The sequence below is a fragment of the Ictalurus punctatus genome, chromosome 2 (genome assembly GCF_001660625.3).
Source record: "Ictalurus punctatus breed USDA103 chromosome 2, Coco_2.0, whole genome shotgun sequence".
Lineage (NCBI taxonomy): Eukaryota > Metazoa > Chordata > Actinopteri > Siluriformes > Ictaluridae > Ictalurus > Ictalurus punctatus.
Window position 1 is genome coordinate 10,529,122 of NC_030417.2, and position 24,061 is coordinate 10,553,182.

The 24,061-nt window shown below is 39.7% G+C and overlaps 2 protein-coding genes across 2 annotated transcripts in view; one reads left to right on the forward strand and one right to left on the reverse strand.

The window, feature by feature from the left end:
- Nucleotides 1–1,008, forward strand: part of nr2e1 (nuclear receptor subfamily 2, group E, member 1) — a 7,762-nt gene extending 6,754 nt beyond the window's left edge. The window contains exon 9 of the mRNA XM_017493055.3: nucleotides 220–1,008. Within this exon, the coding sequence (XP_017348544.1) occupies nucleotides 220–382 (163 nt within the window). The 3' untranslated portion in view covers nucleotides 383–1,008. The remainder of the gene's footprint in view (nucleotides 1–219) is intronic.
- A 4,118-nt stretch (nucleotides 1,009–5,126) lies between these two features.
- On the reverse strand, nucleotides 5,127–20,769 carry snx3 (sorting nexin 3). The gene is given in 4 exon segments (NM_001200343.1): nucleotides 5,127–5,696; nucleotides 8,010–8,134; nucleotides 9,501–9,596; nucleotides 20,568–20,769. Coding segments are annotated over 4 exon segments (489 nt in total). The 5' UTR covers nucleotides 20,730–20,769; the 3' UTR covers nucleotides 5,127–5,590.
- Between the last annotated feature and the right edge of the window lie 3,292 nt (nucleotides 20,770–24,061).

Consider the following 24,061-nt stretch of genomic DNA (forward strand, 5'->3'; position numbering starts at 1 on the left):
AACCATTACTATAGAAATGATAATGTATTAGAACGAGTGCATTGATATAAACCTTGCAGTCAGAGCTGTTCTGTTCTAGAAAAACTAATCAACACCTTCTGACCGATCATCACCAATGCCATCATATATTCTAGAGCACTGAAGGAGCATGAATCAGCGACTGTGCAAGTGCTTGGCGTACTTTTCGTGTCCACTGATCTGTACCTTTTATCGTTCTAGGTACCCGACTCAGCCGTGCCGCTTCGGGAAGCTGCTGCTGCTTCTGCCAGCGCTGCGTTCAGTCAGCGCGTCGACAATTGAAGAAGTGTTCTTCAGGAAGACGATTGGAAACGTTCCCATCACACGGCTTCTCTCTGACATGTACAAATCGAGTGACATATGAGCTTTTTTTTTCCGCCTCAAGAGGACTCTGGAACAAGAAAAAAAGAAAAAAAGAAAAAAAAAAAAGCTGGCCTGGGAAAGTGACGCACTGTTTCAGGCCAAGTGACTTACGATACGAGAAAATGGTTCTGGAAATATCTCTGTGCCACCTCGAAAGCAGACGGCATAAAAGAAAGCATTTCAAGTGGGAGAAACTCAAAACTATAAAGACTGTGGCGGCTGAACAAGTTCCATTCATTGGTAAAAAAAAAAAAAAATGTTACACTGTGGTCTAAAGGATACTTCGTGACTAATTTTCATCTAATCTTTTTTTTTTTTTTTTTGAAATCTACGTATTGAGATAACGTTTATGATTTATTTCCCCCAAAAATTTAGACAGCAGAGGCTTTATTTTTCCTTGTTGCTTTTTTTTTTTTTTTTTTTTTTTTTTTTTTTTTTTTAGCTATGTGGCTGGATTCAGAAAGATGTACAATCATGTAATGATGACTTCTTAATAGGACATTTTACCTTTACTAGAAGACCAATGAGCTTTCCTACCAATGTTGGGTTTTCTTTCTTTCTTTTTATTAATTTTTTTTTTGGTATCAGTTTTGTCATTCTGTCAGAGAGCTATGGCGGAAACCAAAAAAAGATTAAAAATAATAATAATCACTTTAAAAAATGAAGGAAAAAAAAAGATACAGAGAGACATTGAATCCCAAATGGCTTGGCAGAATTCTACACAGAAGGTCAGAAGGTCCATTTCAGACACAGCTCGAGACATGAGATAGGCCGTGAGGTGTTGCGGATTATAGTAGAAGATCTCTGTTCTTTTGATGCAGTGTTGAAAACCAAAGGCTCATGCACCCAAACTCATCAGAACACGACTCGCACTGAAGTACGGGAGGGCGATAATGCTACTTTTCCTGTCAAAGCCAAGCACTAGCCAGGCTTGTATCAAGGTCGTTCTTGGAAGAGGCCATCAAGGGTGCAGGACTTTAAATAAATTAAAAAAAAATAATAAAAATTACATTACAAATCACATTTGCACAGAAAATTGTGGGTCGTCTGTAATCACAATACTAGTGAGGCAGAGAGACTTTAACAAGTCTTCTAGTGTGGATAGAGTGTGGACCTTTGTGATTTCAAGAAAAATTAACATGCGTAGCATGAATTTAAATCCCAGGGCTGCTAAATAAGGACCCCTGAACTGCTCAGCTCTATGGTTGGATTAGATCGGGTCTCCTTTTGGATAAAAGAATCAGCCAGATGTGCATCCCTACTAGGTAGTGCACTCCCGTCCTGTCTCTACTCCACCGGCACATGTGGAATTATTCTTTTACCTGGTTGATGTGAACGCAAAAGCTACATCCCAACATGGATACATAGCGTATACTGCACCATTTAGTACTATAGTATACCGTTTCAGATGTAGCTAACAATTCCGCTAACGATGGCCGCAGCGTGACCCCGCTCTTCACTCTTCAGGAACAGTTTAAAAACAGAACTGCTGAGTTGTTTCTTTGTTGTTGTTTTTGTTTGGGTTTTTATTTTATTTGATTTTTTTGCAGCCTTTGAATCTTACTTTTGAGTAGTTACTAACACACATCCAGAAACATGTTCAGCACTTGTATTTTTTTTTTTTTTTGTAGTTTGTAAATACATTCCTTGTTGTAAAAAGTAATAATTTTGTGGGAAAAAAAGTTGTCTAAATATTAGAATAAATACTGAATATTAACATTCGCATCCCAGCTTTGTTAAATCTTTAACTCTGCAGTATTTGATCTCTGAATCCTGGAATTGGGGTATTTTTGTTATCGGATTGTGCCCAGCATAGTCGATCGAGCGTGGTGAAAGATCCACATCCGTACACATAACCCCCTCATCCCAAACAAAAAGAAAGAAAGAAAAAAAAAAAGGTCCCACTAAACAAGGACATAGAGAGGTTCATGTCTGGCCTGGAGTGCATATTGAACCATCACTGCTACAATACATGCAGACCTTGAGTTAAGTTGCTGTTCCTCGGGCTTCAAGCACTCTTTGATAAATCAAGGCCTTTGGCCAAATTGCATTTTTTAATCTTCATTTTGGATAGAGGAGCAGCACAATGGAAAGAATCATGATTGCAGATGACAATGTTCAATCCAATTTAGCTTCTTCTTTTTAATGTGGTCTGCACTGGCGTGGAGTGAATTGCAAGGTTACTTGAACCAAATAGACGCACCTTTCACCAAGACTCTTTCCAATGTAGCTCAAGCCAATTTGTAAATATTATCTACTATCCCCTCTTGTAACTTCTGTACAAGGCTATTCTCTTTGAATGTATACTCGCTGGCCACTTTATTAGAAACACCCTTAAGTACACCGAAGAATATATGTAGTTATCTAATCAACCAATCATGTGGCAGCAGCACAATGCATACAATCCCGTAGATACATGTTAAGAGGTTCGGGTAATATTCCAATCCATCAAACAAAAAAAAAAGGGGATCTCAGGAATCAGAATTGAGAGGACATTGGCCAATAATCATTCTTTACAACCACAGTGAGCAGAAAAGCATGTCAAATAGGGAAAGATGCTAAAACCTGCAAAGAGCGGATGTACTGTAAGAGACCACTCCCATCACGATAGAAACGTTTTGACAGTCTGAAGAACTGCGTACTGATTTGCAGCGGCTTTTTTTTTATAATGCCGGTTTTGGACTTTTGCAAATTATTCCTTGTCAAACTATACGACACGATAAAACGGCTAACAGAACGGGCGATAACATGAATTCTCCATGTCAGATTATAGGATGAAGATCCTCTAACGGTAGACCTGCGATTAAAGAGAATTAGTACGTTTTGTTTATTTCGTCCAGTAGCACGATTTGGGTTTGTGCAGAAAACGGAAACATTCGCGAAGTCTGTTTCGTCACTGCTACCAACCGAGTTGGACGTGACCCTCTGTCGTGCTCCTGTTGGCAGCTTTTAGACAAGAGGCGTTTCACGTGACACTGGCGGATCTTTCGTAATGGCTGCTAGTGAGCACGTCACACTATTATCTCAATTCACGACAAAAGATCTTTTCTCATAGTGCGTGATTTCTGTCTGGCGGTAAAATCGGGATGAAAAACTTTACAGTGCAATGTGTAAGGAAACAACTGGATCCAAACCATGGAATGATTAATACAGCTAAAGAGAAAGTGTGTGTCAGTGATGGAGGAGCTTGAGTGTGAGAAAACCCAAGAGATTATCTGGAAATAGTCATCTCAACTAGAGATGCGGTATTTAGCGGTAGGCACGAATTTTCCCGCCCTCTTTTGATTGACAGGATATAATCAACCCCGATCATTGGATGTTTTTAAAATATCGGCAGATAAAAGCAAATTTTCATGCTATCGGCCGATATTTTAAAAACATCCAATGATCGGGGTTGATTATATCCTGTCAATCAAAATAGGGTGGGAAAATTCGTGCTGTATGTAGAGGTGATGTCTCTTGTGTGGAATGACGACAAAACTGCAGTTTGTAAGCTCTGTAATATCTGCACTGAAAATTTTTCGGTGTCGAGTCTTAATTTATAAAAAAAAAAAATTGCTGCGCTGCTCATGCTCAATTAAAGGGCCAGTACACCGTTGAAAGATTTAAATGAGGATGAGTTGACAAAAAAGTGTAATTATATATTTTATATATATATATATAAAATATAATATTATATATATATAAATATAAAATATAATATTATATATATATATATATATATATATATATAGCACATAAAAATATATTTGTAGAGTAGTATATTTCATATCCAGTTAATGTTAATATATATGAAAAGTTGATATATATTACCAGTTTGATGTCAGTGATGAAGTAGAAATGCTCGTATTTGTGGTGAGTGAATGTGAGACTAACGGGAGGTTTTTAGAATTCAATCAATGTTAATATGAATTAATAACACTCAATAAGTGAAGAAATCTTACTTTAATCTTCAGAATTTAGTTCATGTGTGAATGTTAATGTGAGTAATGTGTTTTCTGTTTATGAGACCAGTTACTGTGAAACAACTTGTTGAAATGGAGAGAATAAAGTTTTTATTTCCATTTCCTTCAGAATTGTGGAATGAATTATTACTCATTTAAAACACGGCATAAAAGGCAGAACTATCTGTATCGGTATCGGCCGATATCACTCTGAGTAATCGGGTATCAGTATCGGCTGAGAAATTTAGTATCGGTGCATCTCTAATAAAAACTCATGTCAGAAAGCTAAAACAGACATTACAAGCGGTTTTCCAGGACCGCAAAAAGGTACAGCTCCCACCCGGGGTTAGATATACACGAAAAGTTTAAGAGAATAAATCACAAAAGGCTTGTAAATCACCATGTGTGTGTGAACAGTTTTATTGGAAAATCTTCAGAAACAAGTGATGGCACAGCAATATACAAATCCGGAAACATGCACCGACAGTGGCCTTGTGTTTACATGTACTTCAATTAGGAATAAAACGAAACGAAACGAAGCAAATTCGTCGAGGTTCAGCTCAGCTCAGCTAGCGGCTGCGTGGTTGTTACAGTTCACACGCTTTGCATCGGAGACGCGCCACTGAAGTGCGTCCTGCTCTGCGAGAGAAAGAATAGTCGTAGCTCGTTTTCAAGAGTAGTGCAAGTATTAGACAGAAAGAAAGCCACCTGCCTCAAATTAATGCTTAGAGTTAAATTCAGTTAAAAAATTCATTTCTTTTATTCCAACAATGGTAAATAATGTCTGCATATATATGGAAATTTTTTTTTTTTTTTTTTTGGTTCGTGCATGTATGTTATTTCTCACAATAATATCCTGAGCCTCATAAACCTCAAAGATAGCGGTGCCTCTTAACTACCAGGATATCCACAAACCTAAAACGTGAGATGCTTCATTGTTGTCTTTATCGTAGAGCAGAAATGATGATTTATTCAAGCTCTAGTGACGGAGCACTGACTCAAAAAAAAAAAAAAAAAAAAAAAAAAAAAAAAAAAAAAAAAGAAAAGAACAAAAAAAAGTGCTGACAATTCATTCTACAGTGCGATGTTGAGATGTTTTCGTTTCAAAGACTTGTTGTTTTTTTTTTTCCCTTTGCAGTACGCTGCGGTGTGAACGGTTCGGATGAGCTGAAGGATTCATTCCGTTTGTTTTTTAATCCCGAGGGAAGAGTTCAGGTCGGACGAGACTTCTCCTCGCACGTGTCACGAGCTCCAGTGTGGGCGGTTCAGGCATGTCTGACTTTGGAGGGGGTGTAGTTTTTGTCCACGGATTCGTCCTGGAGGAACATGTGCAGGCAACGCTCGTTTTGAGCTAACGGATGGCCAGCGACTCTGGGAATACATTAAAGAAAAAGATCTGAATTAAAGGGTTGAGCAGGTACAGTGCCACATTAGTGTAAGGACTGAACACATGACAAAAAGAAGTAACAAGAGATGGCGATGGGGTGAAAGAGACGTTACCGGAAAACTCCGCTGACGTCAAATATATTTAGAATGAAATATCCAGGTGCTAATTTGGAAGCTTTGGATCCTGATCTCTTTGAGCACAGTGTATTGAGCTGCGCTGATGAAAAAGATTAAAGCGCCGCTGCATCGCTCTCTTCATGTAGACATGAAGCAAGGGCGAACTCCAACCGGTGACACTATCAATATGTAGTTGAACAGCATTGTGGGTAACATAAGAGACAGTTAAACGAAAGTGAAAACAGCTTTTAAACGGGAACTAGGATTAGCACAAGCGCCACAAGTTTCCTTTTAAAGGGAAGACATTTTTAAAACTCGTGTTTCTACGACAAAAAGACAACGTTTAGGTTAGAAAGTAAATAAAAAGTGTTTCCATGTTGTTTTAGCAAACATATATTGGTTTTCGTAAAGTATATCGCTGGTAGAAATACAAAATTGGGTCAAAATCTGATTTTCTGTTTATCTTGATAGAGATAGGTGTGATCCATCGCTTGATAGAGAGGGTGTACTTTCTTTTCCCCTCCATGACTGTATATGCGCTTCCTGTATTTTCCCTCCCAAATGTGAAGAGGAAGAAAAATCGTATTGTTAAATTTAATTCCACTAAAAGACAGGAACGCAATGATTTATGTATTTATTTATTCCTTTATCTTCAGCTACAAGTGTGACCCCTTTGGCTTACCATAATTCGCACATTCGCTTTAACCTACATAGTTATCTTTCTACAGGACAACAATTGTTCAGGATTGCTCCGGAGTAGCTATTTAGCAGAACATATCATAATCAAGCTGTTCTACTAAGAGTTCCTCCGTTCGTGTCTCTTAACATCAGTGCTAGTTTCTTCAAACTTGCAAAACTACACAACTTAAGACAAAGCCGATACGGAAGGTGGTTACTGACGTCGGAAACGCATCTCGAATGCACGTAAAATCACACAGCGCCGCTCGTGAATGCACGCGCTGTGCGTCTACAACACGCAGGGAGCGCGTGGACCCCTAAGTGCTATTAACGATGAACAATGACATTTAATTCAGGAATTTTTGTGAAGACAGGGACACGGGAAGAAAAAGAAGAAGAAGAAGAAGAAAAAAAAAACCCCATCTTAATTACTCGCGTATTGCTTCCGTCTCCAAACCTAATTTGCGGCGGCTCGGCTCGTATTAAAATTCAAACAGGTAGCGGCGACACATTTGCACATGAAACAAAGATAACAGCAAAGTCTGCAATCACAGCAAATAATTACAATCGCACTGTAACTTTTATTGTCTTCGCCGGTGGAGGAACGGCACCTCGGATCAAAAATAAGCACGGGTGCGCGTAACATCCTGCGGGGAAGAGGACCGAACGCCTGTAATTTCGATCGCAATTATCATAAATTACACAGAGAAAAATAAAACAAATGTAAAAAGTAAAACCGGGTGCACTCGCGGCCTCTCATCAGTTTCGATCCTTTCGCTAGGTAATTATGAGGGAACGCAGGGAGAGAAAATAAAATAAATAAAAAGGAGAGAAAGTAAGTAGAAGATATCAGCTGACAGGAAAGGCTTGTGAGTAAAGCTGTTCCTCTGTTTAACTTCAACCTAAGAAACTTCAGATTAACTTAGGGAGAGGAAGACGTATTGTTACTGCTCATTCTTTTACGAGCTTTCGCAAAAGCATTCCACCTCGGTTTTTTTTTCTTTTTTTAAGCGACCCTGCTACAGATCTTCTTTGTCACTGATACAATGAGAGAAAAAGCAGGGAAAGCTCGGTTTCAGGATTTAAATTATCATCATCATTTAGAACATTTGGACCAAGAGGATTTGTCTCACAGCTGGCCAAAATGACACGTTTCGTCACTCTGTACCAGGAAATAAGTACTCTTCGTGGAAAGTATAGTGCGGCTCAAAACACTGAACTGAAAGAAGAATGGGAAACACAAAACAAAAACTTTTTTTTGTTGTTTGTTGTTGTTGTTGGACGAAAACTCTCCTGTAAGATTTCTGCCTGTAATATGATCTGGACTATAATGACTGATTTGTAAAGAAAATAAACGACACGTGATTCCTTCCATAGAGTGTTTTGTTTTTTTCTTCCTTAAATAGTAAAATCATTTCTGGGTGAAAAATTCCTTGAAGAAGTGCCATTTTTAGAACGTTAACATTCGACTCCTATTTGGTTTCTGAACACTTTTAGACCTACTTGTTGAGAAATTGCTCCAGGCCTTGCCGCCGCTCCTCAATGAAGGAGTCGTCGAAGATGCCGTCATCTCCACGAAACGGGAGCTGCCTGAACAGGGCTTTCCCCGGCAGAGGAGGAACGACCACCTGACGTGTGCACACACACACACACAAAAACAACAATACACATTTACGAACTCCCAAGCTTTAAATATCGGCCGGACCTCGTTTATCAAGGTGGTGTGAAACGATCGATTCATATAAGATTGCGCAAGAAATGTGAAAATCCTGTATATTCAGAATAAAACGTCCATAGCCTACTCGTGCTCCTCGAAGAAGACGACCGACTCATCTAAATCTCGACTCGATCGATTTCAAATCATATAATCTACATGGATTACTGCACTTTTATATCTGGAATATACGAATATAAGGTTCAATTGTAAAATCATTTATTTATACGTTTACGCCGTTTAGCAGATGCCCCAGACATCCTAGTGCTAGCTTAGCTCACTAAGTCAGGAGACTAAGAGCACCGTCGAGGATGTTTAGCGAAAACCTGCTGGAAAAATGAAACACAAACCCATACATTAAGAGAAATGAAACGAATCATTCAATTATGAGCAAAGAAATGGCGGCGTATAAATGGAGGATGGGGCCGGACTGTCTGGATTTAGCGCTCGGTTATTATTATTAATATGATGTTATTCAACAGTAGGCTTCTCCAACAAGTATTAAATACATTTCAGTTAGCGTGTTCAATCCTTTTTTCCCCCAGTGTTATTCCTCAGTATTACACATAACTTCAGTTATGGACTTTAATGTTTGGATTTCTTTACATGTGTGGATTTCTTGAGTTAATACCAAAGTCTGGTGAAAATTTCATGTGAATAACCTCATTGGAAATATATTTACTGAAAAAAATGTTGACACGTCCAATACTTATTTCCCCCCAATTAGAAATACATAATTTCCATATACACCATCTGCTTTTTTATTTACCCCAAATAACTCCGATACCATGTTTCATACAAAACATGATAGACAATATTAATTAGTCACCGCTTAATATCCAACACCTGGTACTAATTAAATTAGCAGCAGTTCTTTGTGTGTTACATTAGCAGATTTCGGTAAATAATACATTTTTGTCTTCGTGGGAAGTTATTTCACGCTTGTGAAACATAATTTTGATTCTCTGGTGGTGATGGACCTCGAATTTCGAGGTCGCTGGGAAAAAAAAAAAAAAAAAAAAAAAAAATCAGGACTCAGCGGTGCATTATTCGTAGGAAGACTCGTGTTGTTATTGATTGATCGCCTTAAATAAAACACAAATACGCCGTAAATACGCCATTTAACATAAAAGATTCCCACACAATCGAATATTAATAGTAAAACTTCCGTGTCTACTTCGAAACAGGGACGACAGGCCTTCGTTGGATCATTCAGCTACAAGGAGGGAAGGCGCTGTTCTTCTTTAACGCTATTTGTACCGCCTTTGGTCATGGCTCACCTTGCTCTCTCTCTCCAGCTCTCCTCTGAGCCACTCGAAGTCACTGTATCTCCTCCTGACGCACGACTCCTTCAGCTTGAAGATGGGAAGGTTAGTCTGAAAAGGATAAGAAAAAAGCAGTGAAACACAAATTCTTGTTTGTTCTGCACAGAAATGAAAACGCGTGGCTGAAACTGAAATTCGGTACAAAAAAAAAAAAAAAAAAAAAAATTATATATATATATATATATATATATATATATATATATATATATATATATATATATATATATATATATATATATAAAATCTGACATTTCTGTGTCATCTTAACTGTCCTTTCTAAAATGTGTGGTAGCAATTGGCATTCGATCGGAATAAATAAAATAAATAAATAAATGTTACATGGTGAAGAATCTGAAGACGCCACCGAGAGCAATGTTCTAATCATGCAGGAAATTAATAATACTTTTAAGCATGGATGAATGGTTCGATCGGCAAATGTGTTGACCGTCTGCTTTTGAGGAGAGAAAAAGAAAGAAAGAAAGAAAGAAAAAAAAAAAAGAAAAAAAAAAAAGTCTCATGTGAGGCCCTAATTGAGAATAGAAGGCTGAATCGTTTCTCTTATTAAGCCCTGGTCCTTCATCATCCCATCCTCGTCCATCCACGGCTCTCTGAATGATATAATAAGTCAGTCCTCACCCTTGAGTGTGCCTCTTCAGCTTTGTTCACGATGAACAACACCGATGAAACCCAGCCGTCCTGTTTTCCTCAAACCCCTCTCCAGCTTTTTTATTCTCTTCTGCAGAATGTCGGCCATCCTTGCTGCACACTTCCTTTTCCTACCTGCTGAGCAACTCTTTCCTTCCCTTCCATAAATCTCAAGACATTCTGCTCAACTGTTAAGCCGATTTGATTTGACTGTTCGGCGCGTTCCTGTTTAATAATTAATAAGACTTGAACCAATGTTTAAAGCTACACCTTAATATAATATAATATAATATAATATAATATAATATAATATAAAACCTTAAATACGGAGAAACCCAATTGTTTTATTTGTGCATGTGCACACTCGTTTAAAAAACAAAACAAAAAACAAACAAACAAAAAAACAAAAAGAGAGGAAAAACCCTCAGCTCTGGTTAATGAATCCTAGCGGATGAGAACGAACAGGTCCGATTGCGGACTGCGAGTGTAGGGTTACGCTTTTACACAACGTTTATGGAGCAGTGGTACTCTTGCCGTTCAGAGCATTTGAGCTGTGGTTTCCTCTAAGCAAAGAAGTTAATCCCCAGGTCGACCCATCGGGTAATCTAATCCACAAACGCGCACACACACACACACACAGTGATGTGTTCACCACGATCATTCACTCATCTACTGAAATGCTTTATCCTGGTCAGGCTTCCTGAAAACTTTGTTTCCATTTTGGATAACTCAACCGACTAGGTTTATTAAAAAATATCCCGTTTACACCTACACCTAAAAATCCTGCACATTCTTTGGTTGTTCCAGCATCTTCTGCATATTTCACCACTTTCCAACATGCTCAGATTGATCTTTTCACACTGAAGACAACTGAGGGACTTGTACACAACTATTACAAAAGGTGCAAACACTCATTGACGCTCAAGAAGGCAACACGATACATTAAGAGGCGGGGGGAGGGTGTAAACTTTTGAACAGGACGCATGGTGTAAATTGTTATTTTATTTTCATTTAAATATCTTATATAGCTTCTGAAGGGTAGCACTAAAAAAAAAGATCTTTAAACAAAATAACAATTTACACAGAATGAATGAACTTGGTGTTCATCCTGTGAGCAGGGTTGCCAGGTTCCGTGTGTAATAAAGTCTGCGTATTGCATATACTGCAAATCAGAAATACACATGCATTAAGTATGGTTAACTTGTTTCCATGCAAAGACTGAGAGAGTGAAGAAAAAAAACCTGACCATTTTGGGATCGTTTCAAGCCTTTTTGTGCAGTTTTTGACTTGTAGTTAGGCTTGGAATTTCGTGCAAACCTGGCAACCCTGACCGCAAGCTTCGTGCACAAGCTTCAGTTAAGCTTCAATGTAGAGCTGCAACAACTAATGGATCAAATCGATAATAACAGATTATGAAAATCGTTGTCAACGAATCTCATAATCGATTAGTCGGTCTGCGCGGCACGAGGTGCGTTTACTCACTACGTTACTTCTGTTCTGAAAACACGCTTCGGAGAGTAAATACTAAAGTTGTGTCCTGAATGAAGTATTGCACACTTACACTATGTACTGTGTACTCTACCGTCTAGTGTGTGGATTTTAGAAAGGTAATATCGCCTCAAATAGAACACTAGCAGGTTTTTCACTAACCGGACATATAAACCGCTTCCTAGGCGACAGCGCACGATGTCATACGCACGCTAGCATTAGCAGACACCCAGAATCACAGACATTGACTTTCTTCAGTTTACTGTTTATGGCAGCGTTAACCTTTATTCCCAACATGACCTCAGTCACCATCAGACGGAGGAGAAATCGTCACATGACTGAGGAAGAAAGTCCTCTAAGGCAGCGGAGCATTTTATATTAAACACCGCTTAGATCAAACAGTACTGCATGAGCACAAAGTTATGTTTATATCCAAAATGCTCCACTGTGTGTAAGGAGTAGGGGAAACTGATGCAAGTTCCTTAAAAGGTTTAGTTTAATATAAGTTTATTATCATTGTATGCTGTATTTGCGCACTTGCAGTGTAAATTCTGCCATTTATTATAACGGAAGTGGTGTGTTAGTAACGAGGCCGCGTTGCTCCTCACGCGCTGTGTAGACGCGCTGGTGCACAGCGGGAGCACGGGTAAGATCTGTAATGTCTAATTAAAACATTATGATCAAAAGTAAACAAGTAAAATAATATTCCTAAAGGCAGCGAGTAACAGAAACCACAAGGTGCAGGGAAAGGGAGCTTTTATTATTTTTTTTGTGCATCCATAAAAAATAATGCATAAATACTATAAAATATATATAAACATTTATTTAATTCACTTATTTTAGTTTATATTGTGTATATAAGTATTTATGCATTATTTTTTTATGGTTGCACAAAAAGCACCGAATTAAACTACAGTCCTAAATTAATAATATATATTCTGGTGTGTGTGTGTGTATTGGGTTCTTTTCTGTTTTGGACAAACAGTTATGTAAAGTTTTAGTCTGAAGTTTAGATTTGTAACACTCAGTTTGTGGATTTTATTTTAAATAAACCAAAAACAGGTACTGAAATATGCCCCACCCCCTCCGATTAATCAGATAAATAAATAAATAAATAGGCCAACTAATGAAACTTATGAAAATAATCGTTAGTTGCAGCTCTACTTCAATGTCTCACATTGCGTCCTGCAGGGTTCCAGTCCTGATGCACACAACCAGTCTAATGCTTTCTGGTTGAAAAAAAAAAAATTAAAATAAACAAAACAAAACAAAACAAAAAAAAAACCCAAAACAAAATAGTGCGTCTCCTGTTCATATCTTTATTTGTATTCGTTCAGAACGCGTTAGCGGTTCGGCTCGTTCCGAATAACGTTTTTGTATTCAGTTATACGCGGCTGTGTCTATCCGGGCTCTTCCGAGTCGGCGTGGCTTCATCGCCGCCTTAATGATCTCAAAATCAAACTCGAGTCGAATGAAAGAACCGAACAAAACAGTGCAACAAAAGCCCTGATTAGTGCGGCGAACAGTTAACCGCGCCGACAGAAGCCGACTTCCACCTTAAACACTTGATGCTGATAGAGTTTACGCTGACAGAGCTTATTAGAGACACGCGTTTACTCACGTCTTTGTGCTTCGATACCCTACACGTGCAACACTGCCGCGATACTACGTAGTCGCTTTACAACACAGCCGTTTCTATAAAGCGGTTTAAAAGCAGATTTTCTGGAAATTGCACAAACTGAAGAGTGGAAAAAAGGTTTCAATCATTTATTTAGTTTACATTTGGTTGATGGGGAAACGATGGCAAGTGGATAAAGAGATGATAAAGAGAACGTTCCGAGAATTAGGAGGTTCTAGTCTTTTCATAATTATGTGTGTATAAATAAGCACTCCGCCACCTTCGGACTGATATATATATATATTATAAGTCATCTTTCAGACTTTTTGAAAACGTTTCCATAGATACCATCTAGTTATATGCCTTTAGAAGAATCTCTGCATTGAAAGAAGCAGCAAATGAAAATTTCTATTAAAAACCTGTTGCATGCCAGGAAGCATCCCAAATCTTCAGCTCAGGAGCTCTACAGCAGCACACGAGCTCGTGGTCGATTTCGTGACCGAATTTAGAAGATGAGCTGATGGTTTTTTTGAATTTACAGATGTAAATTAACATTTAATATAGCGACAATATTCTTTAATACATAACATATGTAAATTGTAGCAACACTAATTAAGTGGCTCTGTTTTGCTAGAGAAGGAATGTTTTCCCGAACTATTTTACGTTCGACTGAATAGTAAATAATATAGAGGAAGCAGACAGGAGTGTTAACAAAGAGTCGGACACAGAGAAAAAGAGACAGAAACGACGCTGACGGAAAGAAAGAGATCATCCATTTTATACGACCCAAAATAGCCGATTGTGTGATAGATGTACTAAAAGCGCTTCTTCATTCAGTCACTCCTCAGCACTGTTAAAAGCCTCCACATGGCTTACACCGATCTGAGGAGAGGAGGAGAGGGGTCTCCCTCCTCTAAACCCCATCCCCCCCCCACCTCCACCCGAAATGCATGTATGCACCGTGGGGACAATGGCGTGTCCTCATTAGGAAGAGAAGAGAGGGGAGCGGGAAAAGAGAGAGGGGAGGAGAAAAAAAAATACCCTGCGCTGAAAGGTCACCACGCTCACTGTAAGGGTTCAGTGCCGGCTATGCATTAGCTTTTAGCGGGCCGCATCGAGTCAAGTTTAAGAGAGCACATTTCGTCTCTCGGCCCTTCTGTCGGTCTCTTTTTCAAAATAAAAGTAGCACAAAAATGGATGCTGCCTCACAATGCCATCTCATCGCATCATATCTCCAAAGAGATGAGGAGAGGGACAATAAGTGCACTCGCACTTGATGCTTACAACCCCCCCCACAACCTTCTCTCAAAATCAGTCTCTCTCACACCCTGCTCTCACAAACATACACACACACTCACCAGCTCTGGCAAAAAGCTGCTCCCTCGCTTTGTTCCCATAGCATCAACTCCCACTTTTGATACTGTCATCTCAAGTAGGATATGGTAGCCTTGATACAATATGGCCCCCATTACCATTAAAATAGTTGTCGGGGAGGATGCTGTAGACTTTGGATTACACTTGACTGGGACTGACAAGCCTAGGCAAGCAAGCCATTTTTATTATTGGCCAAGAGTAAGAGAAAGAGAGAAGGGGTTTGGAAATGGAGGAGAGAATGAAAGAGGGATGAAGAGGTGGAGGTGAAAGGAAGGGTGAGAGAAAGAAGGATGAGGGGGGGGGGGGGGGGGTGCTGGGGGTGTATTCTCCTGTCTGTAAACAAAGTCCTCTCCCCTCGCTCCTCTCCCATGCTGCCCCCCCCCCCCAGTCCCCCCCCACCCCGTCCCCAAGTGGAGCCAGGTCGAACGCCGCTCCGTTTTCTCACTCTGTAAACATGCGAAGAAGAGGAAAAGAGAGAGAGAGAGAGGAGAGAAAAGCAAAACAGACAGTCCAGGTCACACTTCAAACGAACTTTTTTTAATTACATTTTTTTTTTATAAACAAAACAACTACTGCGTTGCTTTGATATTATTGCGAATAAACGAGTACACGCTGATAATAAATTAGTAAAGACTGAGCGAACGGTGTGCATAAGCAACAAATTATTACAATTACTATTAATTAAGCATAATCAGCTGCGATGATGGTGAAAATGGCTCAAGTTAACAAATCGAAAGATGTTAAATACAGTTTTAATTAATAAAAAAAAATGTAAAAATCACAAGCGATGATTACCATTAACATAGTTTAATTGCATTGCGGTGGTGGTTGTTGTTGTTGTTGTTGTTTAGATTTAACATTTATAGCAATTATAACAATTCCAGCTTATAGTGATGGATATAAAAACTAAAGCCTGTGTTCTTTGTTGAACAGATCTAGCATGAACTATAAATGACAAAAACTATTTAAAAGTATTCCTTTGCAAAGTTCACGCAGACTTCTATGCAAGATCCACCGCCGTGCAAGACTGCAGAAAGAAACGCAAAAACAAAAACAAAAAAAGATCCCACAGCTAACTTTTGATGTAAACGGTTCTATACGGAATCTTGCGAATGTCAAGACTCTAAAAAGTAACAACTTTTCCTGTTTTCATATATATCTTGAAGACTATAGAGGAAAAAAAGGGGGGGGGGGGGGACTTCAGTGTCATCCAGTAGGGGGTAAGTTTGGTGAAGGGGGTTCAAATGGGCTTCACCAGCACCACTCATTCACTCCACGCCTCTCTCAATGAGCGGATTAAGGCGGCAGGCGTTCATGCACTTTCACACACACAAACTCACACACCATCATCATCATCATCATCTCTGAGCAGTGGGACATGAAAACAGAAAGAAAAAAAATCCACCCAATTAATGCACGAGCTGCTGTTAACTTCACCGATCAGGCTCAAGTACTTCAGAAGTAAAGTAAAATAAATAAATAAATAAATAAGCCCGACAGCTCTCCTGTCGCTCTGAAACGGAGCGAGGGAGCGCCAGCGCCGAGAGAGATGGATGAGCAGGGCACTCCCTCATGCAAAGCAGGGTCAGCGCGGGCTCCCTGGCACACAATAATGCTGATTACACGCGTATGCTAATTATTACACGCTAATCAAGTACAGTAGCTTTAGATTCGGGCTAATGGCTGCCAGTGTAGGTAGAGGAAGGCTATAAATACTATAGGAAAGCCAGCCAGCACGCCGTCCATCGCCGAACACAAGAGCGTCTGTCAAAACTCATCAGCTAACGCGGAACGACCGCTCGGATCGAGAGGGGCCGGCGAGCACGTCTTCAAACGAGACTCGGTCTTATCTGCGTCCTTTGTGCGAGCGCTTTACGTTCTGAAGTACAGACCACATCGCTGGGGTGTACAAAATTGCTTCTTGTTCTTTTCACGCCGGCATAAGGTACGCGCTTGCAACAGCCGACAATACTTCATCAAAATTTCGAAAGAAGCTACCGGTTTCCTAATCAACTTGTTTCAAAAGATAAGTCCTCCCTTTTTCTCTTAAACACCGAAGACACCTGACCAGGTGAAACGCCGAGTTATTCCGACTTAATGTCAATTCCCTTTTCGATAACTTGAAGTGAAAACTTGTTCGTTCATATTCTTAATTTCTATTTCAGCTGTTTATTAATAACAATTAACTACAGAAGGAAAAATAAAAGAAAAAAAACCTGTCTTGACTCGCCCAGTCACCACTAACGCAATCTGTACCAGTTTATCCAGTTTACACCTTCTTCTTCCAATCTACCTATTCTGTAAACATGTTGGACTGCTGCCAATTTCACCCTAGAACCAACAGGTCATGTCAACTTCGTAGTATGCAACGTTTGACACGACTAGACGCTTTCTCGTCCAAGAATTAAAACACAACGTCTCCTAACTAAGTGTGAGGTACATGCTTACGTAACTGGTCAGTTTAGGAGAAACTCTTCAGAAAATGCAAGTGCCAGGCCTAACTGGCTTCACCAGATCCGATTTCCGTAGCATCAAATCGTAAAGGAAATGTATTATTTCTCCTTTTCCTGTGAGCTTCATATCTGACCACACACTCACACCTGCGTGAGAGTGAACACTATAACTAGACTGCTTTCTATTTCAAAACACTACAAGACTCAGGTTTCTTTTTTTTTTGGATGGGTATTACAAAGTCATTTCTGACTATAAAATACATTTCAAAAGCATTTTAACTCCAGGTATTCAAATATTTAATAATAACAGACTTCTTATTTATTTTAATTTTTTTAAGGGGGGGGGGGGGGGGGGGACTACTGTGGATTTTGGAGTTAGTCGTCTCACCTACTAACAATAACCTTGCAGATCAAGGTTTCGGATCAATCCTCCTGCTACTTGCTCTCAGAATTTATCTCTCAGAAATCTTAAGATCAGCTTATATATCCAGACTTAAAGCTAACTGCTTTAGGGTATGGTCTGCTACATAAGGAGGGTTTGAAAGATTCCCCCCAATGACCAATCACTAATCATCATACAGTGGTGCGTGAAAGTTTGTGTACCCTTTAGAATGGTCATCCCATTGATTGAAAACACCTCAATCTAATTTCACTTTCAAATTTACTGCTAATCCTAGAGGTTCACATACTTTTGCCACTCACAGATATGTAATATAGGATCATTATCCTCAATAAATAGACTAAATAACCAAGTATAATATTTTTGTCTCTTTTGTTTAATAGGGTTCTCTTTGTTTACTTTTAGGACTTGTGTGAAAATCTGATGATGTTTTAGGTCATATTTATGCAGATATATAAAAAAGAAAATCTAAAGGGTTCACAAACTTTCAAGCACTACTGTAGTTCCCAATGACCACTCACTCATTACCATAGTTCCCAATGACCAATCACTCATCAGCACAGTTCACAACGACCAGTGATCGCCATAGTTCCCAATGACCAATCACTCATCAGCACAGTTCACAATGACCAATCACCAGAGTTCCCAATGACCACCGATCACCATAGCTCCCAATGACCAATCACTAATCACCATAGTTCCCAATGATCAATCACTGAACCTTATTTGATTCTTCATTTTAAACTCTTTTCTTGGCTATATTTGAAAGTAATAGAAACAAGGTATTCCATCCATAAATGATTCCTTCATGTTTATTTCCCAAGTACTTACTACCACTGCTTCGTTTTGTCTGCATACCTAATAGAAATTATAGTATGATTAGTAAATATTAGTCAAAAAACGTAATGTAGTAGTGCTGTGACCAAAGATGGCGTCTTTCTACAGACTGCCTCAAATAGCCTACAAATCTCAAGATCTCCAGGCATGACACCCGACCGCGTTTTTTTATTTTATTTAATATTTAGCTTTTTAACATATCATTTAGGTTACCATCCTACTGGTATTTCTTTCAACGTTTTATAGGCTTGTAGTCTACTACACATGTAAAAGAAATAAAGTATTAACCACAGAAACGTGCATTTCACTTCTTCTCCTCGCCTCTGCAGGTCAATCACAATACTGTGCCCCACAGCGCCCTCAGACTGTTTCTCATTGGTTTGTTACTCACTGACTTAAAACCTTACCCCGAATGCAAATCACTACCGTGTCTGATACGGAGCTTACTTACACCAGAGAGACGCTTTGGAAGCAAGTTTGACAACTAAACAAGTATTAAGTAATAATTTTGAGTATGGCTCTTCGCCAGTGTTTTGCACTTCCTTTACAGTCAGCTGGATTTGTTCTAGGAACAGCAATGCCACTTCCTGCACCTGTGAATATTGTGGGAAGTGGGAAAGTGGGAAAGACCTGTTTCAACGGCTCTCCAACTTCTAATTCGTATGGTCACTTCGACACGGCAGCGCTCATAGTAAAATGTAAGAACAAGAAATAGAAGCATGATTGAAGGTTTTTAAGCAGTCTTTCGAGTTTATGTATACATTTGAAACCGCTAACTACGGGGTAATACTTTGATAATTGAAATGTTAGTTCCCTTTTTGCAAGATTACTTTCTTTTTTCAAACTGTTACCTTCCGTGCTATTTACAGTGAATTATCACATCTACCAACCAACTGAACAGCTCTTCAGTTCCAGTTTTTGTAAACAGCTTACAGCGAGGATTCGTTTTATTTCTGAATTCGCCCGGTTCACGTGAACGCTCTCGTGTGGGAAGTTTCCAAGTTGGAATATTCCAAGCTCCCAGTTGTCATGAATGCTGCACGATGATGCGTTTGAGGCAAGGTTACAACTTGTAATTCCCCGCTTAAAACCTGTGGTAAACGCCACAGAAAACACCTGCTCAACTTGTACATTTCAACTTGGGGTAGTCTTCTCAACTACCACTTCCTTTCGCGTTTACGTTGTGACATCAAACTGACATGGCCGCTCAAGTCCTGCTTCTCTGCTTTTAAATCACTTTACAGCAGTACTGCGTTTAGATCCGTCCACGGTACTGTTAAATCTATAACACTAACCGTACTAAATACTGTTTTGAGAAGGTAATCATCAACATTAGAGTTATCACTAACTAGCTAGTTGCTAACATGACTTGCTATTTTTCGCTGTTGCTGCAGTTTCTAAAGTATAAAATGTTTCACGAAGGTTTAAAGCTCACAATGGTAGAACCGGTAGAAACTCAGGCCTGTAACTGTAAAACTGCGGTTAAAGTGGGGTTTTTTTTTGCGCTTTACGTGCTCCGACAGAGCTAAGAAAATACACGCTTTCGTAACGGCGGCCATGTTTGTTTTTTCCCCCTTCATTCTTTTCACATCACACCTTCAATGTCCTGAGGTGGGAAATACAATTACAACAATACAACTTGCACACTGTCGCTTAAAAGGTCCCGGACATGGAAACAGAAACAAGCTATAATCTAATTTTTTTTTTTGTTTATTCTTCTATTTTTTTCGTCTTCAGAAACACATTCCTTCTGCATGCAACACGTTTTTATATGCAAATGATCGTGACGGTTTGATTAATATGCAAATGGAGCCGTGGCGTCATCCGGTGACTTGATGAGCATGCGGTAAATAACTAGCTACTTCGCCCTGAAGAGAAGAGGGAGCATTGTCAACAATGAGGGAACTAACATGCACAATAACAGCATGCACGATAGTTTATTCAGATCCACTTCCTTGTTTTGTTTTGGGTTTTTTTTTTTTTTTTGGAAAACAGGTCTGATGTGGTGTTCTTTATGAATACATGCTCATAAATAAAGTGGTGTATTTTAACAAATTGTTGTTTGACATGGAACATCTGATATTTATAGAATGATAAGGAGTTAGTTAGTGGGTATGGAGGTATAAAGCTGTAGAAAAACAACGATTTGCTCATAGCGGGAGTGAGTGAAGCATCGAGCTAACAAGCTAACCAGCTAGCAGGCACACCTTCAGTCTGATCTCGTATGTAGTGAATCTGCCCCGTCCGACTCCCACCGTCTCGGGATTGCCCACTTCGATCTCTAGGAAGTTACTCGGAGGTCCGTAGGCATCGCTGAGGTTTTGTGGTTTGGCGTAAAGCCTCCGTGTGTCCGCTACGGCATCCTCCATCACTCCCCCGCTAACACCTTCAGCCTGGCACTTTACCTCCGACTCGGACTTCCGATCAGCTGAGACGCAGCTGACGCTAGACTCAGGCCGCATCCCAATCCGCTCTGTAATGCCTACACAAGTGCACCAAATACCCCAAGACCTAATGGACTTGGCGCCCTATCTAGTGCACTATCTATCCAATCTCAACCTATTTGCTATCAAACCCAACCTTGAACAGCTTTCCTGCACTCATACATACTTTAACAAAAATAACCCGTTTCCTTTATTTTATCGCATAGGGACAAAAATATTATTCCAGACGCTGTCATGTCTTGAGTCTGTTTTATTAGTTTAGCATAAAAATAAAATCATGATTTTCGAAAGAAAAACAAAAACAAAAACAAAAAAAAACATACTTGTATTTCACATAAAGTTGTATTGTTTTGAAAAAAAGGGGTGGGGGGGATATCATGGCGGCGCACATGATAGCATGAAGCACCGTGAGTTATTTTAAAGACAAACCTTTTTTTCTGAAAGGACTTGTAAGCTATTAAGCATGCGAATCCTTAAACAAACAAACAAGTAAATAAAGTCTTTAAATGACATGCTGAATGGATATGAAGTGTTAACTACAGACTCTTATTGTTTATTAAGTTCCTCTAATATGAGAAATTACAAGAAACATAGTCTGGGTTTGCACTACACACATTTATGCAATGGGGCATGTATATTAAACATAAACTACCCTGCTGGAGGGGCAACCAATAGAGGCCCTCATAGAATTTGTAATGGTTATAATGGGAATTCTGTTGGTTGTAATGGAAACTGTAATGGTCCCTGTGGGTCTCTACTGGTAATTTGTTGCCTTCTACTAGTGGCATGTTATGTCTACTGGATACCATTAAGGACAGAGTACCAGTAATGTAAGGTTTGTAATGGTATTTGTAGTGGAAACCATTTTTGTCTAGAAACTAGGGTTTTCTTTCTTTGGTTTGTTTTGGGAAGGTTTTATTTATTTATTTATTTATTTATTTATTTATTTATTTTTATAAAGCTCTTCATTATTCACCATTCCTAAACTGTGTATATTTTGTATCTTCAGATATCACATATTTCCTAAACGTTTTTTTGTTCAGTATTACATATTTCAGACCTGAAATATATACTGAATCAATATTTAGACTGAATCAATATTCATATATCATTCAAAAAAAGAGAGAAAATATCATCCATCCACCCATCTTCTTCCATTGCTTATCCTTCGGGGTCACAGGGAACCTGGAGCCTATCCCAGGGAGCATTGGGCACAAGGAGGGGTTACACCATGGACAGGGTGCCAATCCATCGCAGGTCACAATCACACACACATTCACACACCGTTCATACACTGTTCATACACTATGGACACTTTGGGCATGCCAATCAGTCTACCATGCATGTCTTTGGAATAGGGAGGAAACCGGAGTACCTGGAGGAAACCCCCGCAGCACGGGGAGAACATGCACACACAAGGCAGCAGCAGGAATCGAATCCCCAATGCTGAAGGTGTGAGGCGAATGTGCTAACCACTAAGCCTAACATAGGATCTCTTCATTGTGCTGGAGTCCTTTAACGATCCTCTTTACAAGCCTGTGCATGATGCAAACAGAAATGGATATCTCTGAAAGCTACCTTTTAAGCTAGCAGTCACTTCAGCTGCATGCTCTGGTGATATGCTTACCTTGCAAGGATTGATGGCCAGAGGACTCTGGAGTGACCTTTGTTGCTGAACCCAGGTATTCCTTACACATGTCGTATCACAATTTTCTGAATCAGTTGTTCAACCTTGCAGCTTTGCTTGAAGGCAAACCCCTGGAGCGTCCCTTTATGTGTCTGGTATGCATCATGTGGTACTATTTAGAACGACTATTAAGCCAACCGATTCTCAGTCCAACTGTTCGTCTATTATGGAGGTACGCTGTGGCAGGCTGCCTTGTCTAAACAGAATGTCATCAGTATTGCCTATATGTGGGTTGCACAACCTGGCCCTACTGTGACATCCATAGTGTCTCCTCCTCATGAGCATTACGTAGAGACCAAGATGAGAAGCCTCCACTGAACCTACCTGGACTTTCTTCAAGTTCAACTAGATTAATATTGCCCCTCATAGTGACAGGACATGGTGGTCGTCTCTGGACAGGTGTCAGTCCCCATGCTAATGTAGGTGATTTTCACCCTCTGGTGGTTAGGATGGATGAAATAGAAAGTGCTAGTTAAGTATGGAACTTTTCTCTGATCCCTGATTAATCGCCAGGACCAGCACTGACCCAGACAGTTCCATACGTTATACAGCCCACAAATACTCCACATGCCTAAGTGTCCTTGGGCAAGACACTGAACCCCAAGTTGCTCCCGATGGCAAGTTAACGCCTCGCATGGCAGCTCTGCTACCATTGGTGTGTGAGTGTGTGTGTGAATGGGTGAATGAGACACAGTGTAAAGCGCTTTGGATAAAAGCGCTATATAGTGCGCCATTTGCCATTTACCATTTACACCCGAGAACCACAGACCCCTGTGGACTAGCCCAGGTTGCGCCACACCCATTGGACCCGTCGCTCACTATAATGCCCTGGTGCACTCTGGGTTGCTCCTTGAAGACGGTCCGCAGAAAGCTGCACTTTGGCAGCTTGAGAAGTTGCATGGAAAGATGGCAAGATATACCAACCTCCCTCTTTCTCTTCCAGAAACCGAAGAGAATAGGAAGGACAAGAGTGACAAAGTGTCCAAAATGTCCAAACCAGAGCATGGAGTTAAGACATAGGAAAGGGTAAAGGATGTGGCACGTACAGTAGTACGCACATACTCAACCTGACTTCATTATTCACCCTGTACTGGATTTACAGCGTTTTCAATAGTGCAACTCACGCATTTTACCATGATTACAAATGACTATTTAAGTGACTTTTTAACTGATTAAGGCTTTTTTCTCAGTGTAACACTGATCAACATCAGCTCAATGTTTTGAATTGGCATCGCTCTGTCCTGAGTGTATGTGTAAGTAACAGTGTGTGATTTTGTGTGTGCTCTCCCACTGTGTGTCCTTTTTGCTTAAGAGTAACCGTGTGTGTGTGAGAGAGAGAGAGAAAGAGAGAGAGAGAGAGAGAGTACAAGGTGTCTAGATGAATTGATTTTTGTATTTCATGAATTTTAACAGGGCGAGCAGTCGTGTGAGGCGAGAGGCCTTACAGCATGATAATGTTTCCATTCTCTATAATAATTGTCACCTACTCTTAGAAATCAGTCACGCAGACCCAAAATACATATTTATCACTCGCAAGACGAGACCGTAAGCTTTTTAATGACATCAAAAT